Below are 13916 nucleotides of genomic sequence, written 5' to 3'. Positions count from 1 at the left end.
ACTTGTCAAACTAAAAGTAATGATTTGTCACTTAAAAAATGCCCTTCCAATATTCCATTGAAGAAAAACTCGAAATAAGTGTCAATCGTGTAAAATTAAAATTTAATTGCAATTAAAATGTTCTGTAAACCGGCTCTTAGTTTAACGGTCAGATTAAATAAAATTATTTCAAAAACTATGCAAAACAAAAATACATTCAAAAATGCAAAAATACGTGTTTCAATTAAAAAACAAAAACAAAAGTTTGCATTACAACTTTATTGCATCTGTTTTTTTAAAAACTTATTCTAATACTTTACATTACTTTTACCAACCGGTTAGAACAGCCTGTATTCAAACAAAGATAAATTAAGTCATTGTATTATTTTATAAGTTTTTAAAATCCGTTCTTATTATGTCATTATTTTAATCCACTCCAGACAACAGACTGCAATTAAGGTTATTTTAAAAGTTTTTTGTATCTACTTCACTTGCATTGTTGTTTAAATCACGAGTATAACTTCAGTACGTGAAAATAAGTTTTCAAGTCGGAGAAAATGTGTAGCATTATTGTGTCTTCACCAAATGTCACAACAGTGCAAGTGTACAAATATCGATGGATTGTACTTTTAACATTTTGCTTCTATTCTGCAATAAACTTCTTGCAGTTTTTCCAATACTCAATCATCGCAAACATAACGGTCAAGTAAGTTGGTTAAAGTTTAGCTAAGCAACCCCAAATCAATTCTCCACTTCTATAATAGATACTACGATGTAGAAGACACACTTGTGGACCTCACAGGTCTATTCTTCATGCTTTCCTATATATTATTTTGTGTGCCAGCCAACCAACTTATCGAAAAATACGTAAAGCAGCTTTAAATTAGAGTCACCAAACATCAAAACCACTTTTTCCAGAATTTGAGAAACACAGCCCTGTTATCCAGCGGCTTAACAACTCTAGGAAACCTAATTAAGTTATTCTCCATATCTCGCGATCGATTTTATGTCGTTTTAATTGGCCAAGCCCTCTGTGCCATTGCCCAAGTTTTCCTGACAAGTGTTCCATCGAAATTAGCCTCGACTTGGTTTGGGCCAGATGAAGTGTCCACAGCTTGCGCTGTCGCAATTTTTGGAAGTCACATCGGACTTGCGATCGGTTGTTTCATGCCTTCAAGCTTAGTCAGAAATAGCGACATTTTTGACGAAATCGGTGATGGTTTTATGACACTACAAATAATCAACGGCTTTATAACAGTCGCCAGTTTTATTGCAGTTTTGCTGTGTAATGAATGATTGTCACTTCGAATTTTTTGAATTTCGGGTCAGTTTTCAGGGCTAAACCTCCACTGCCGCCAAGTCAGTCTCAAGTCGCTATCATTGACGCGGAGAAACCGTCGATTATGTCTATTATCAAACAAATGATCAAGAATAGAGATTACTTGTTGCTGGTAGTGGTGATAGGAAGCTCGAATGGACTTTATTCGTCGTTTGGAATTTTTTTTAACGGACTCTACCTCAACTATTTTCCTGTAATTATACTTACAGTTTTCTATTTTGAAAAAACAGTAATAACTAATAAGTAGAGTACGGATTTATATGTATTTACATCTTTTATTCCTTTATCCGTACGTAAAATTCAAAATTAGAATAAAAGGAAAAAATAAAAATAATTCTAAAGAAACGGTCTAGCTGTTCCAGCGTTTTTTCACTTTTGTGAACATATTTGACCATTAAAAGTTTTTTTCTGAGAAACATTCAACAATAATTATTTCTTGTGACACAATCGTTTTTATTTCACGAATGCGTTCTTGTTCTTGATATTAAGCAGCCTGAATGCAATCAAACGGATTAATGAATACAGCCGACCTTCTTTTCTTTGGGAGCACAAAATTTATAAAGTATAAATAATCAGAATAATCTCCATTGTGTGAAGTAAAAAAACAGAGGTTTTCTTAAAATGGAGATTGTTCACTCATTCGAATTTAGTTTTTGTTAAACTGTTTATTACGTAATTAATACAACAAAGCAATAATAATATACTATGAAGAATGAACTAATTGGTAACAAGAAAATATTTAGTCAGTTTAATCTTTTCTTTTAAAGAATTTAGTGCCAAATCTCTGATTTTTCTCAGAATTAAAATTTTTTCGAGCGCCTTTAAACGGCTTCAGCTGCATTTACGTTTTTAGTTCTCTCTCTAGTTAAATTTACGTCAACCTCTTCGTCGGTTCCCTCTTCTAAGCTCCTTATAATTTCATATCTCTCAATTATTGTCATTTGTCAGAACTCATCGTTTTGTAAATTTATTTATGACGAAAAAAACTGAAAAATTAAATGAGCAAAAAAAAAGACCCATGTGTAATTTTTTCGTCGTTCATTCAACTGTAGCTACAAATTTGTATCTCCAATAGCTTTTTGGTATACAATTCTATTTCTTTATTTAAAGAGTTTTAGTAAAATGTTCAATTATAAACGTAACAAGTTGTTTAGACCTTTTACAAAATTAAGTAAAAACGTTTTTCAAACATTCAATTAATCAACAAAATTGTGAAGACAAAAAAAACAAAGCAATTTGGTTATGGAAATGAGAACAAACCAGTAACAAATTCTAGAAATTATTTTAAAATTCACATTTTTTGTTTAGTGTTATCAGGTCTCAATCAGTATCAACGTTTTCCACTATGTATTATTTATTACTGCTGCTCTTAGAATTCTCTTGATATTAGCACTTTCTGCTTGTGGAGAGAGGACCTTTTCAGAATTAAAAACTATCAAAAATTATCTAAGAACGACAAAATCGATTTAATAATAATCTTTCTAACTTGCTACTAATGCAGTACTGCAGAAAGAGAAATACCCAATGGACTAGATAAATTATATTTTAGAAAAAGGATTTGCCTAGAGTAAAGTAAGGTAAATTTATTGAGTATTAGTTACCTGTACAGAATTTAAAAATATTCTTGTTACGAATAGTTTTATTTTTGTATAAATATACTATTTCAAAATATTTTAAAAATAAACATTTGCTTTCATTTATTTAACTTAGTAATTTTTAACTACAATTTTTTTTGCACTCATATGTTTCTCAGCAACAAGAATACATACGGTTAATTTTATATCGCATATATTATCTGTTTCAAAACTATAAAAACGCCATGGGGATCTCAGTTATAATAAGAGATAATAAGGGATAATAAGAGGTCGGTGAAATTAGGACAAAGTTACGCATTTTTATGCTGAACAATTACCTAAAAGAAAATTTGATGTGTCATTTTTAGTTTTTGAGTTATTGAGAAAAATTAAATGAACTAATAGGTAACAGGAAAATATTTAGTCAGTTTAATCTTTTCTTTTAAAGAATTTAGAGCCAAATCTCTGATTTTTCTCAGAATTAAAATTTTTTCGAGCGCCTTTATACGGCTTCAACTGCATTTACGTTTTTAGTTCTCTCTCTAGTTAAATTTACGTCAACCTCTTCGTCGGTTCCTTCTTCTAAGCTCCTTATAATTTCATATCTCTCAATTATTGTTGAAAATAATATTGAAAACACAATTATCATAAAGAAAATAATTAAAACTTAGAACTGTACTATGGTTCTTAATTAGGGTTCTGAAACTGCAATTGGGATAATAGCAGCCCTAACTGTCGTTGCTGGCGGATGCATTGGTAGTGTAGTTTTTGGATATGTTTTAGACAAGTGGCACCATTTCAAGTAAAAACATTTCCCAAAAGTCGCAGAAAGAATACAGTTGTGTTTGCAGACTCACCGCCTTTTCCATTATTTTCTGTTCCGCAATCGCATTCAGCTTTCAGATTGTTTCGATGGAAGTTAGAGCTCAATTGGCCACATATTTCACCTTGCCATTATTTGGGTGAGTCAAAAATCGCATAATGATTAAGTAACAGATAAATTGTTACAGATTTTTCATTGGGAGCACATTACTCGTCGGTTTTGAGTTTGGAACTGAACTCATGTATCCACTGCCTGAAGCCGCGGCGTGTTCGGTTTTAAACACCTTTATTTATGTTTTTTCAGTGGCGTATAGTTTAATTTTTGGTGTTTTGTTCAACTCGATTGGATATACAGCGACGAATGTAATTATAGTGGTTGTGTTAACACTAAGTTCGCTTGTTGTGTATTTCATTAGGCCAAATTTGCGACGGAGGGAAGCCAATTTGAAGAAATAAATCATATTTAAGTGCAAGGTTTTTCATTCCGCCCACATGTTTTCAAAGAAATCTACACGATTATGTGGTGCCTGATGAAAATACGTTATCAAACATTTTTAAATCCATGTAAAACGTTAAAAAATAAATCAAAGTAAACTTCTTGTAAGAGGATATAACGATAGCGTTCCTTGCTTAACATAATTGTCGATTATTTTACTCTGAATGTTCTCGAGCATCTCGTATTAGTGGGACAAGGTTGCGAATAAATTATCTACAAGCTTGTATCTAAATTACTCATTAAACTTGCGTCAACTAACGCATTCTCAACTCAGGAGTCTCTTCATTCCTCATTTCACTGCAGACAGAATTATATTTTCAAATCTACAAAAAGTATTGTTATCTGTTATTGGCAGTACAAATTAAAAATATTAGAAAGAGTATTTCAAGGAGAGGAAAAGCAAAACTCATATACGAATACAAGATTTAAAAAATTCAATTTCAAAAATCGATTCAACTCTTTAAAATAATACTTGGTAATCTTTTCATAAAATTCGCGAATTTCGATTGGGCACGGTTGAAATTATTCAATAACTTTTACCGTGTTTAAATTCGCACATAAGTATGATAATAATAATGAAGAAGAGGAAATAAAAGAACAAATAAACGTCGTGATTAATATAATCAAGAAAGCGCTTCTGGTGATGTATTCATCCATGTATTCCGATCGACGAGTTGGCTAACCTGGATAGTCTAGTAACAGGAGAGAAAAACGGTTTGTTTTTGTAGTTTCACATAAAACAATTAAACAAAGCATTACTCCTAAGAGATTTTGTGTTGAACAGCTCAGCTGAATAATTCCAAAAGCTCCGTACACTCAACATATCCATTAAAAAGGCTGTAAAGAAAAGTTAAATCCAAGATAGGTCGACGTTTTTCTAAAGTGTCCATCCTTAGAGTACTTTTTATGTCAGAATAATTGTATTCGTCTCTCGGTAAACCCATTTTCCACGCACATACTCGCAAATACTTACTTTGATTTTTTTTGATAATATCATTTATACAGAGTGTTTCACATAACTTTACGGGGCCTGCGCCTATAATGTACGCACCCAAATATTCAAAAGTCACAAAACACTAGATAAAAAAAATTTACATTTGATTCTTTAATTTTTGGAAACCTGTGACAGTAGTTGTACTAATGACTGTTTCATTAATAGTAATAAATTTCCGTTTTTCACAAACAATTATATTTGCAATATAATTCTAATCTGTTTATCTTAATCACTAATTAACTAAAAACGTTGTGATTTTTTGAAAGGGTAAACTAACAGGAGAAGACTATCCAATTTTTCAAAATTTGTAATCGAGTTCGTATCGGAATATGTATTGTTGGTGGCATTTTACAAGCGCAGGTCTCGTAAAATTATGTAAAAGACCCTGTATGCGTTATTGTTGCCTGACACCATCCGAATATCTTATTTAAATCTGACTGAAGTAGGAAGCAATCGTTAATAGAATTTTTGTAATTTTCCTCCAGGTGGAACTTTGACAAACTGTCTTCTCATTTCAATTAAACTTTTTACCCATTAAATCTGTAAAGAATCTACCAATTATTTTTAACTTTCACTTATTTTTGGTCAATGTTTAAACATCAAAGAGCTAACCATAGATAAAGACAACATTTCCAAGGTTAACAAAATTTTTCATTTTTCAAAATTTTCGATTTTATTTAAGTTTCGATTAAATTAAGGTATGCATGTGTTATACCATAGAACAAAAATATTAAATTTGACCCTTGTTGCTATTTAAAAAAAATCAAGTTAGCCTTGTACCCGAAGAACAAATGGAGATAGAAATTTTATAAACATCTGAAATGATAGAATTTATATACTCTTAAGCATACACCAAATTTCAATAAGTTTTGATGAATAGTTTTTATAATATTTAACTGTATCCATACTTTTTAGCGACACTCATACAAATTATGATTATTCTAGATGCCTTTAAATATGGTTATTGTTTCTAAGGCGATGTTCAAAACTTTTCTACCAACAAAACAAATTGAGAAGATCTTTCTTTATGAGTGTTTGTAACCGATTACCCAGTATATACAGAGTGAGCTTCTAAATGATAACCAATATTTTCTGTTACGGTGTTTGATCTATCATTCTAGCAAATACAAAGAATACAGGAAACGAAAAATAATGAAATAACTTTTACACACAGTGTTTTATCTTTCTGTACTGGTCTTATTTTGTGAGGAGTGATTGTTTTTTTATTACTATTTCTACTATTTTTTACGTCAGCATTTTTCCATTGAGTTGATGCGCCGGTTTTTGGGCACCCGGTAGTTTAGAAATATGTTTTGGTGCGGAGAGTATTTATTTTTTTATTATTGCTTAATCGGATAACACTAAAGGATTTTTTTTTATTATAAGACAATTAAACTACGTGAAACAAAGGAAAAAAATCCTTTCTAAATCATAAAATTATCAGCACGAGCACAGCACACGAGTTCGCTTGTTATCATCATTAATTTATAAATGGCAATTACTACCTTCAAAATAATTCGTACTACTAATGGTACTTTACTTTAATCCATCACAGGCACCAGGCTGCATTTAAAGTTATTTCTTAGGTTTAACATTTCCATTTCACCTGTATTGTTACTCAAATAAAGTATTATTAAAATGTGCAGTATTGTAATGGACTCCTTATCAAACACGTCGGCCGTGAAAGTCTACAAATATCGATGGATTACACTTTTAATATTTTGCTTCTATTCTGCGATAAATTTCCTACAGTTTTTCCAGTACTCAATCATTTCCAACATCACAGTCAAGTAAGTCACCAACAAAATCTCTAAAACCAATTAATAATTTATAGATATTACGATGTGGAAGACACACTTGTGGACCTCACAGGTCTAGTCTTCATGATTTCCTTTATATTACTTTGCCTTCCAGCCAACCAATTTATCGAAAAATACGTAACTGACCCGTTACATGACAGTCAACAAAGATCAAACCCAATTTTTCCAGAATTTGAGAAACACAGCCCTGTTATCCAGCGGCTTAACAACTCTCGGAAACCTAATAAAATTATTCTCAATATCTCCCGATCGATTTTATGTCGTGATAATTGGCCAAGTCCTCTGTGCCATTGCCCAAGTTTTCATGACAAGTGTTCCATCGAAATTAGCCTCGACTTGGTTTGGGCCAGATGAAGTGTCCACAGCTTGCGCTGTCGCAATTTTTGGAAATCACATCGGGATTGCAATCGGTAGTTTCCTGCCTTCAAGCTTGGTCAGAAATAGCGACAATCTGGACGAAATCGGTGACGATTTTATGACACTACAAATAATCAACGGCTCTATAACGGTCGCCAGTTTTATTGCAGTTTTGCTGTGTAATGAATGATTGTTACTTCGAATTTTTTGAATTTCGGGTCAGTTTTCAGAGCTAGACCTCCACTGCCGCCAAGTCAGTCTCAAGTCGCCATCATTGATGCGGAGAAACCGTCGATAGTCTCTATTATCAAACGAATGATCAAGAATAAAGATTACGTGTTGCTGGTAATAGTTATAGGAAGTGCGAACGGAGTGTATTCGTCGTTTGGAATTTTGTTTAGCAGACTTTACCTAAACTATTTTCCTGTAATTATTGTAACACTCTTGGAAAGGTTTTTTTATTTTTTATTTTAGGGCTACGAAACCGCAGTTGGCCTAATAGCAGCCCTGGCTGTTGTTGCTGGCGGATGCATCGGTAGTGTAATTTTTGGCTACGTTTTGGACAAGTGGCACCACTTTAAGTATTTTCCCCAAACAGTTACCCACTCATACAATTTTGTTTCCAGACTCACCACCTTCTTCATTGTTTTCTTTGCAGCAGTGACATTCAGTTTACAGATTGTTTTAATGGAAGCAAAGGCACAACTGGCCACATATTTCACCATACCGTTATTTGGGTCAGTCAAAATCGCAAAATTTTTCATTAACAGAAAATCGTTGCAGATTTTTCATCGGGAGCACATTACTAGTCGGTTTTGAGTTTGCAACCGAACTCATGTATCCCGTCCCTGAAGCCGCGTCGTGCTCGATTTTAAACACCTTTATTTTTCTTTTCTCTATAGCTTACACCTTAGTTTTTGGTGCTTTGTTCGACTCAGTTGGATACACCGCAACGAATATTGTAATAGTGGTTGTATTAACGCTAAGTTCACTTCTTGTGTATTTTATTAGGCCCAATTTGCGGCGAAGAGAAGCAAATATAAATAAATAAGTCACGTCCAAGTGCAGCGTTTGTTGCATTCCGCCCAAATGTTTTTGTAGAAATCCACACGATTCTTCAGTTTCTCGATGTGAATGTTAATTTTATCCAACATGTTTAAGTTCATGTCCATGATTTGGAATAGTAAATAGATCTAAATTAAAATAGTGAGATTAAAAAAACTTGTAAGGTAATAGTACCGGTTCTTCCTTATTTTTGACATAACAGTCGGTTGCTTTACTCTCAATACTATCAAGCATCTCGTAGTGGTTGGACAAGGTTGCGAATAAATTATCAGCGAGTTTGTATCTAAATTATTCATTAATTACACCAACTGTTTCATTCTTAACTACGGAGGACTATAGCTTAGGAGACGAAACGAGGTACAAAATCGCAGGATTTTCAGAACCCTAAAAAATAGTACGGCAGGGAAAAATGAGGGTCCTGACTGGGCGCCAAATCGTTTTAAATTAATTTAAATCCCACCACAATTCACTAATGACTTGGGAAAAATGGGACATGTTGAGCTTTGCACTTTTAACAAACTGAGAAAAATTGACGATTAAAATTCTCATAAGAAACATGAGAAAAAATTATTTAAAGTTTAAAATATGCGCTTCGTCCCGTATTTTTGAAAACGTTGCGAATACAAATGAAGATATGAAAAAGATGTTAGGAAGAAATTTGTAGAGAATTAAATTTCCTTTAAAAAAGTCCGCGAGACCATATCTCTATCGTCAACGGTTTGGGACCCAAAGACATTCTTTTATTATGAAAAACTTAACAACTATGGAAAGCCAGCAATTTTTTATGTTTGTTTTTATTCATCAATGTTTAAAAATTATTTATAATTTATATTAATTTATATTTATATTTATATTAATTTATAATAATTTCCACATAATAGTAGTTCCATAAATCTTATACAAACGGATTCAAATCTAATTTGTTTCGCTGTCAAACCTAAAAAAAAACTTTTGAGTTCTTACTACATAAGCTCAAATAATTCGGAACTATTTAATAACAATAACAATTCAAATAATTGCATCTTTATTCTTTTTTTGCATCTAAATTTTAAATTATTTTTCAATTTCGCAATACAGTGGATCAAGACCTAATACTTTATTAAAATTTTGGTCTCTACAATGTTTAAATTTGATTCATTGAAATTACTGAAACTAAACCAAATAATAACTCTTTCGACGCTTCTTTACGTGTACTGAACAACTCCAAGTACCCAAGCTACAAAAAATTTAAAATCTCGAAGCCATAAATACTGATAGCTTTCGACAAATCGTGTTCCTAATAGGAGGGTTCCTAAAAGGAGGATGTTCCTATAGGAGGGTATCGTTTATGACTGCAGTCGGCACAGTTTTGAAATCCAGGTCAAGTCAGGTCAGGTCAGGTCAGGTCAGAAATATGGTGTCGCAAATTTTTTTATAGGAAATCTATAACTTTTTCCTTACTTTTTTTGTATCTTTAACCCTATTTCCATCGTTTTGATATATAATATGCAACGGTACGCACAGAACACAGGTCAACAAAGGTTCGGTAACATTGATGAAAATTTGGGCAAGAGTAGTATTCGAAAATAAAATTAACTAGACGACCTCTGGTGATGACTTTTGAACTATGTCGAAAACAGTAAAGAAATTTTCGTAATGCCACATTTAACTGACATTTAATGAATTGTTCATCAATTTTGCGTGTATAGTGTTAATTACTTACAATAGAAAGAATTACTTTAAAAGTACGAGGTGGTAAATACTAGCGTTGACTTTGGTTCTGTAGTTTTTTGTGGTATAAAGTGTTTATTGTTGGAACTTGAAAGTGGATAAAAAGTGAAAAATATTTAAATTTTGATTACGAAGTGTTATCAAACAGTTGTCTAATTGAAGATTATAAGTAATAGATCACAGCGAACACAAAGTTTGGCTCAAGAAACCAATAAATTAGTGAAGTGTGTGAATTTTAGGTTAGAATTTTCCACTGAAAAAATCATGAAATGCTGCGGTAAATCTAGAAAACTACAATAAAGATTAACAACTGCTGATACATTTAAACGTAAATTATGCCAAAAGGTAGGCTTTTCAATGTCTTTGTAATAATTTTCCAATAAAGAAAGTGAACCAAACAGTCATTCGTTATTCGTGTTTTCCTCGTCATCTCTCATTTGTCAACATAAGTTTCTTGCACCAAAGATACAATAATCATTCCGCATAGGCAATGCAATAATTGTGAAGCCCCAAAATTCGTACAACACTCAAAATATCCGAATAAACATTTTCCCGCCATTTATGGTTACTGTTTTCGACCTAGCTCAGTGGCGCCCCCAACGGTAATTTTACTTCCGAATTTTACTCCTAAATAACAATATGCATTTTGTTTTTGACAACACGTACTGTTTACTCGTTCCATTTTCTAAAAATTCCATACAAAGTAGTATGCGTTGCTACGGTTACGCAATTGTTTACTAGACCCTTCAGTCTGTCAACTTCAAATAATTACCACTAGTTACCAAAGGAATAAGTTATTTTGACAAATGTCCCTAAAAATTACATTTTCTGCATTCTCACATGAATTTTTTCTAACAAATTTGTGGTTGTCAGGTCAGGTCAGGTCAGGTCAGGTCAGGTCAGGTCAAGGAGAAAAACTCCATCAAAACATCAAAAAGATAGAAAAATGCTATCACTTTTTGTGAACGCTTTCTAGTTCTTGACAACCGGCAAATGAAGCAAATCCATCTTGTGCGTCTTTGAACGACTTTAGGGCCTAAATGATGGAAGGTAGGGATATAGTTTCGTGGGCTTTTTGTAGAAAATTTAATTCTTTACAACTTTCTTTCTTTGGTTTTTATTGTATCTGTTACCGTATTCGCAGCGTTTGAAAAATATGGGGCAGAGTGCAAATTGGTTAAAGTTTGATTTTTTTTTAAATATAGTTAACGATAAAATTTTTGCATTATTTTTAGGTCTTACTATTAAGATTTGAATGCTCTATCAGCTTGTAATTTTTTGTTTGCTGTGTGTTAACCGTTATACAAATGCAAACTTAGACGGTACTGGAACTAATGCGCTCTCTGGCGACTTTAACGGAACTATCGAGGACGGGAACGTATCATAGGTCGTTTCATATCCTAACTTATAGATATCCGTATTCTCGACTTACATGCAAGCGCGATTTTCATCAATGATTTCGTTACAATAACATTTATTTTCAAAGCTTTGCAAAATTTCCTCCCATTTATTTTGATTGTTTTGAATGCACGATAACAAAGAGTCGAGAGTATCTTGTGCCATTTTGCAATTCATTAAGCGCTGGTAAATCACCTCCAACTATAAAATACTTTAAACCAATCAGATATTGGTATAATCAGAATCACCTTGCTTCTCGAATTTGCCACGTAATAAAGCAATTGTGTAACAAACTCCAAATTCCTGAAGAAATACTGTTCACAATTTCGCAACTCGCACAATCGCCCGTCCACAAAATGCCCCAAATCGCCAAAAGTAAATTTTTTTGTGTCCATTTTCACGTCAAATTTGTCAGTGTTTACCGGTTGTCACTCTCGTTATCGGTGCTTTCGTCGCTTGTGGTCGTTGGTGATTTTTTCCGACTCCTTCTTCGCTTTTTCTTAACTCGTGCTGGAGCTTCCTGGCCGGGACAAGTTGGACACTTGCACTCAACTTGAACTTCGGCATTTTTCGTCCCTTCGGCACACTCGAAGTTGACTTTCTTCGCCTTGTGTTCCTCTTGGTCGATCTGGTCGCAGATGCTCCCTTCAATTTTAGGCGTTACTTGCTTCAAGATTAGTTTTTTGTGCTGTTAACACAACAGATAATTTGTGAGTTTAGGAAGGAAAATTAAGCAAACGTTTTTCGAAATCGGGCCTTGTAGCCATGCGCAAGTACAAAGGAGGTTTTTCAAATCAGGCCTCGCTTCTAAAACGCACAAATCATACTAGAACAACCCTTTGAAAAGTACCTGGTTTCGCCCCCAAATCTGTGGTCGAAGTCTGGCTATCGAGGTGGAACTTGCACTGGTAGGGCTGATTTAGCTGTCTTTGGAGCTGGAGCAAATCGGCGGCGGTTTGTTGTTGCAACTGGTTCAGATTTTGCATTGCGGGAGTTTGACAGCACCAGTAATTTTGGGGGTAATAGTCTTGGTTCGGTTTGAAAGTAAAGGTGACGACGTTGGGGTTGTGGAAACTTGGTTGCATTGTTCCGGGCATTCCGGTGATGGAGGTTGTTAGAGTGTTGAAGATTTTGCGATGCTGTTCCTGCGAAACTAGGACATTTTGGCCGCACAAGTTTGCCGGAGCTGTGAAAATAAATTTAATTTTTTGGAGCCAAAAAAAGAGGTTTACTTGTATTGTGAGTTCGCTCGTCGAAGATGTTGGTGTTGGTTGATGAAAATGGGTTCAACATTTTGACATACGGGAATTTTGATGTGACAAGCCAAATTTTTGATGGTTTTGGAGGGCAAAGATGAGGTGAAAATCAAATGGGAAAAGTGCTCTGTTTTTTATTCACAGGTGAATAGTATTGATAAAGTTTAGAACAATATTTACGTTGAAATTTATTTTTATGTAAATCACCAAATTGAGACAAAGAAAGATTAAAACAGCAAAGTGTATTTTTTATTAACCTTGCCTGGAGAAAAGTAAATATTAGGTAATATAAACAAACATATAAAAAATTATAAAAATGATAAAACCGCGTACTCAGCTGTTACAAACAACTTCAAAGGTATACAAGGTAATTCAAAAGTGACATACGGACTCTCGTCAGATTTTTTTTCAAGCAGCTTAATTTTGATATATAGTCGATTTTTTTATAATCAACTGTCTAAGAGCCGGTTAGCATTATCATGGCATTATCATAAATAGTAGTTTTTTTGAATTAAGGTTGGTGTAATTTTTTACCTGGAAAAGTCAATTTTCAAATTTTTCGAGATGTCTCCAGTTTAAAACACGTACAACAACACATGTAGTTATTTTGGACCACCTTTAGGCTAACGAATTAACGATTAACACCATAGATTAACACTAACGTCCAATTTTCAAAAATGTCAAATCTGGTGTTCAAAATGTCACATACAGAATACAGCTAGTTTCAAAAGTGGTTGGATATAAACAGTCTGGTCTTTATCGGAATTTTGACACTGACAGTTGATTATTTAAAAAAAATAAGTATATTTTTTAATTTGTTTTTCTTAGCAACGGTATCGATTTTTGCTATTTTGTTTCCTGCGATGTCGAATTTAATTTATTGTCTTTGCAAGTTTTCTAATTATTTTGTACATCATAAGATATTAATTGTTTTTATTTAATGTCCCAAGAGCTGTTGTTTCTGATAACAAAAGTCAAAAAAATATGACCAGGAGCACCAAAAACTCAACTTAAAAATTTAACTGTAAGGAGCTTTATGTCGTGAAAAAAGCCTCAAACATTTTTTTGTCATTAGAACTTTTAATTTAGTTTTATGTTCTTTATTA

At 33.1% G+C, this 13916-nt stretch overlaps 3 protein-coding genes across 9 annotated transcripts; 2 read left to right on the top strand and 1 right to left on the bottom strand.

The window, feature by feature from the left end:
• The first annotated feature begins 395 nt into the window (after positions 1-395).
• Positions 396-4187, top strand: LOC103314213 (uncharacterized MFS-type transporter C09D4.1-like). 3 transcript variants are annotated; one of them, XM_064355189.1, is made up of 8 exons: positions 396-438; positions 506-685; positions 744-846; positions 898-1264; positions 1309-1511; positions 3588-3694; positions 3744-3854; positions 3903-4187. In XM_064355189.1, exons 2-8 carry the CDS (start codon positions 537-539, stop codon positions 4168-4170), a joined length of 1308 nt encoding a protein of 435 aa, XP_064211259.1. In that variant the 5' UTR covers positions 396-438; positions 506-536; the 3' UTR covers positions 4171-4187. The 3 variants fall into 3 exon arrangements, with proteins under 3 accessions (XP_064211259.1, XP_064211260.1, XP_064211258.1); XM_064355190.1 differs by lacking the exon at positions 396-438 and having other exon boundaries at positions 446-685; positions 3903-4077; positions 4131-4187; XM_064355188.1 differs by lacking the exon at positions 396-438 and having other exon boundaries at positions 446-685.
• Positions 4188-6648: 2461 nt separating this feature from the next.
• On the top strand, positions 6649-8443 carry LOC103314227 (heme transporter FLVCR2). Of its 3 annotated transcripts, none has more exons than XM_064355187.1 (7): positions 6649-6735; positions 6791-6994; positions 7039-7141; positions 7194-7560; positions 7605-7807; positions 7856-8118; positions 8165-8443. In XM_064355187.1, exons 2-7 carry the CDS (start codon positions 6843-6845, stop codon positions 8430-8432), a joined length of 1356 nt encoding a protein of 451 aa, XP_064211257.1. In that variant the 5' UTR covers positions 6649-6735; positions 6791-6842; the 3' UTR covers positions 8433-8443. The 3 variants fall into 3 exon arrangements, with proteins under 3 accessions (XP_064211257.1, XP_064211256.1, XP_008197851.2); XM_008199629.3 differs by lacking the exon at positions 6649-6735 and having other exon boundaries at positions 6742-6994; positions 7856-7962; positions 8008-8118; XM_064355186.1 differs by lacking the exon at positions 6649-6735 and having other exon boundaries at positions 6741-6994.
• On the bottom strand, positions 8369-12941 carry LOC103314228 (uncharacterized). 3 transcript variants are annotated; one of them, XM_008199630.3, is made up of 7 exons: positions 12787-12941; positions 12405-12740; positions 12294-12361; positions 11803-12242; positions 11589-11755; positions 8621-8729; positions 8369-8574 (listed from the first exon to the last, which is right to left on the bottom strand). In XM_008199630.3, the coding sequence occupies exons 1-4, from the start codon at positions 12845-12847 to the stop codon at positions 11973-11975; spliced, it is 735 nt and encodes a 244-aa protein (XP_008197852.1). In that variant the 5' UTR covers positions 12848-12941; the 3' UTR covers positions 8369-8574; positions 8621-8729; positions 11589-11755; positions 11803-11972. The 3 variants fall into 3 exon arrangements, with proteins under 3 accessions (XP_008197852.1, XP_008197853.1, XP_064211261.1); XM_008199631.3 differs by lacking the exon at positions 12294-12361 and having other exon boundaries at positions 11803-12199; positions 12787-12939; XM_064355191.1 differs by lacking the exon at positions 8369-8574 and having other exon boundaries at positions 8717-8830.
• Between the last annotated feature and the right edge of the window lie 975 nt (positions 12942-13916).

This window comes from Tribolium castaneum, chromosome 2 (genome assembly GCF_031307605.1).
Source record: "Tribolium castaneum strain GA2 chromosome 2, icTriCast1.1, whole genome shotgun sequence".
NCBI classification, from domain to species: domain Eukaryota; kingdom Metazoa; phylum Arthropoda; class Insecta; order Coleoptera; family Tenebrionidae; genus Tribolium; species Tribolium castaneum.
The sequence above is the reverse complement of the archived record's forward strand: the minus strand, read 5'-3'. Positions and strand labels throughout refer to the sequence as shown.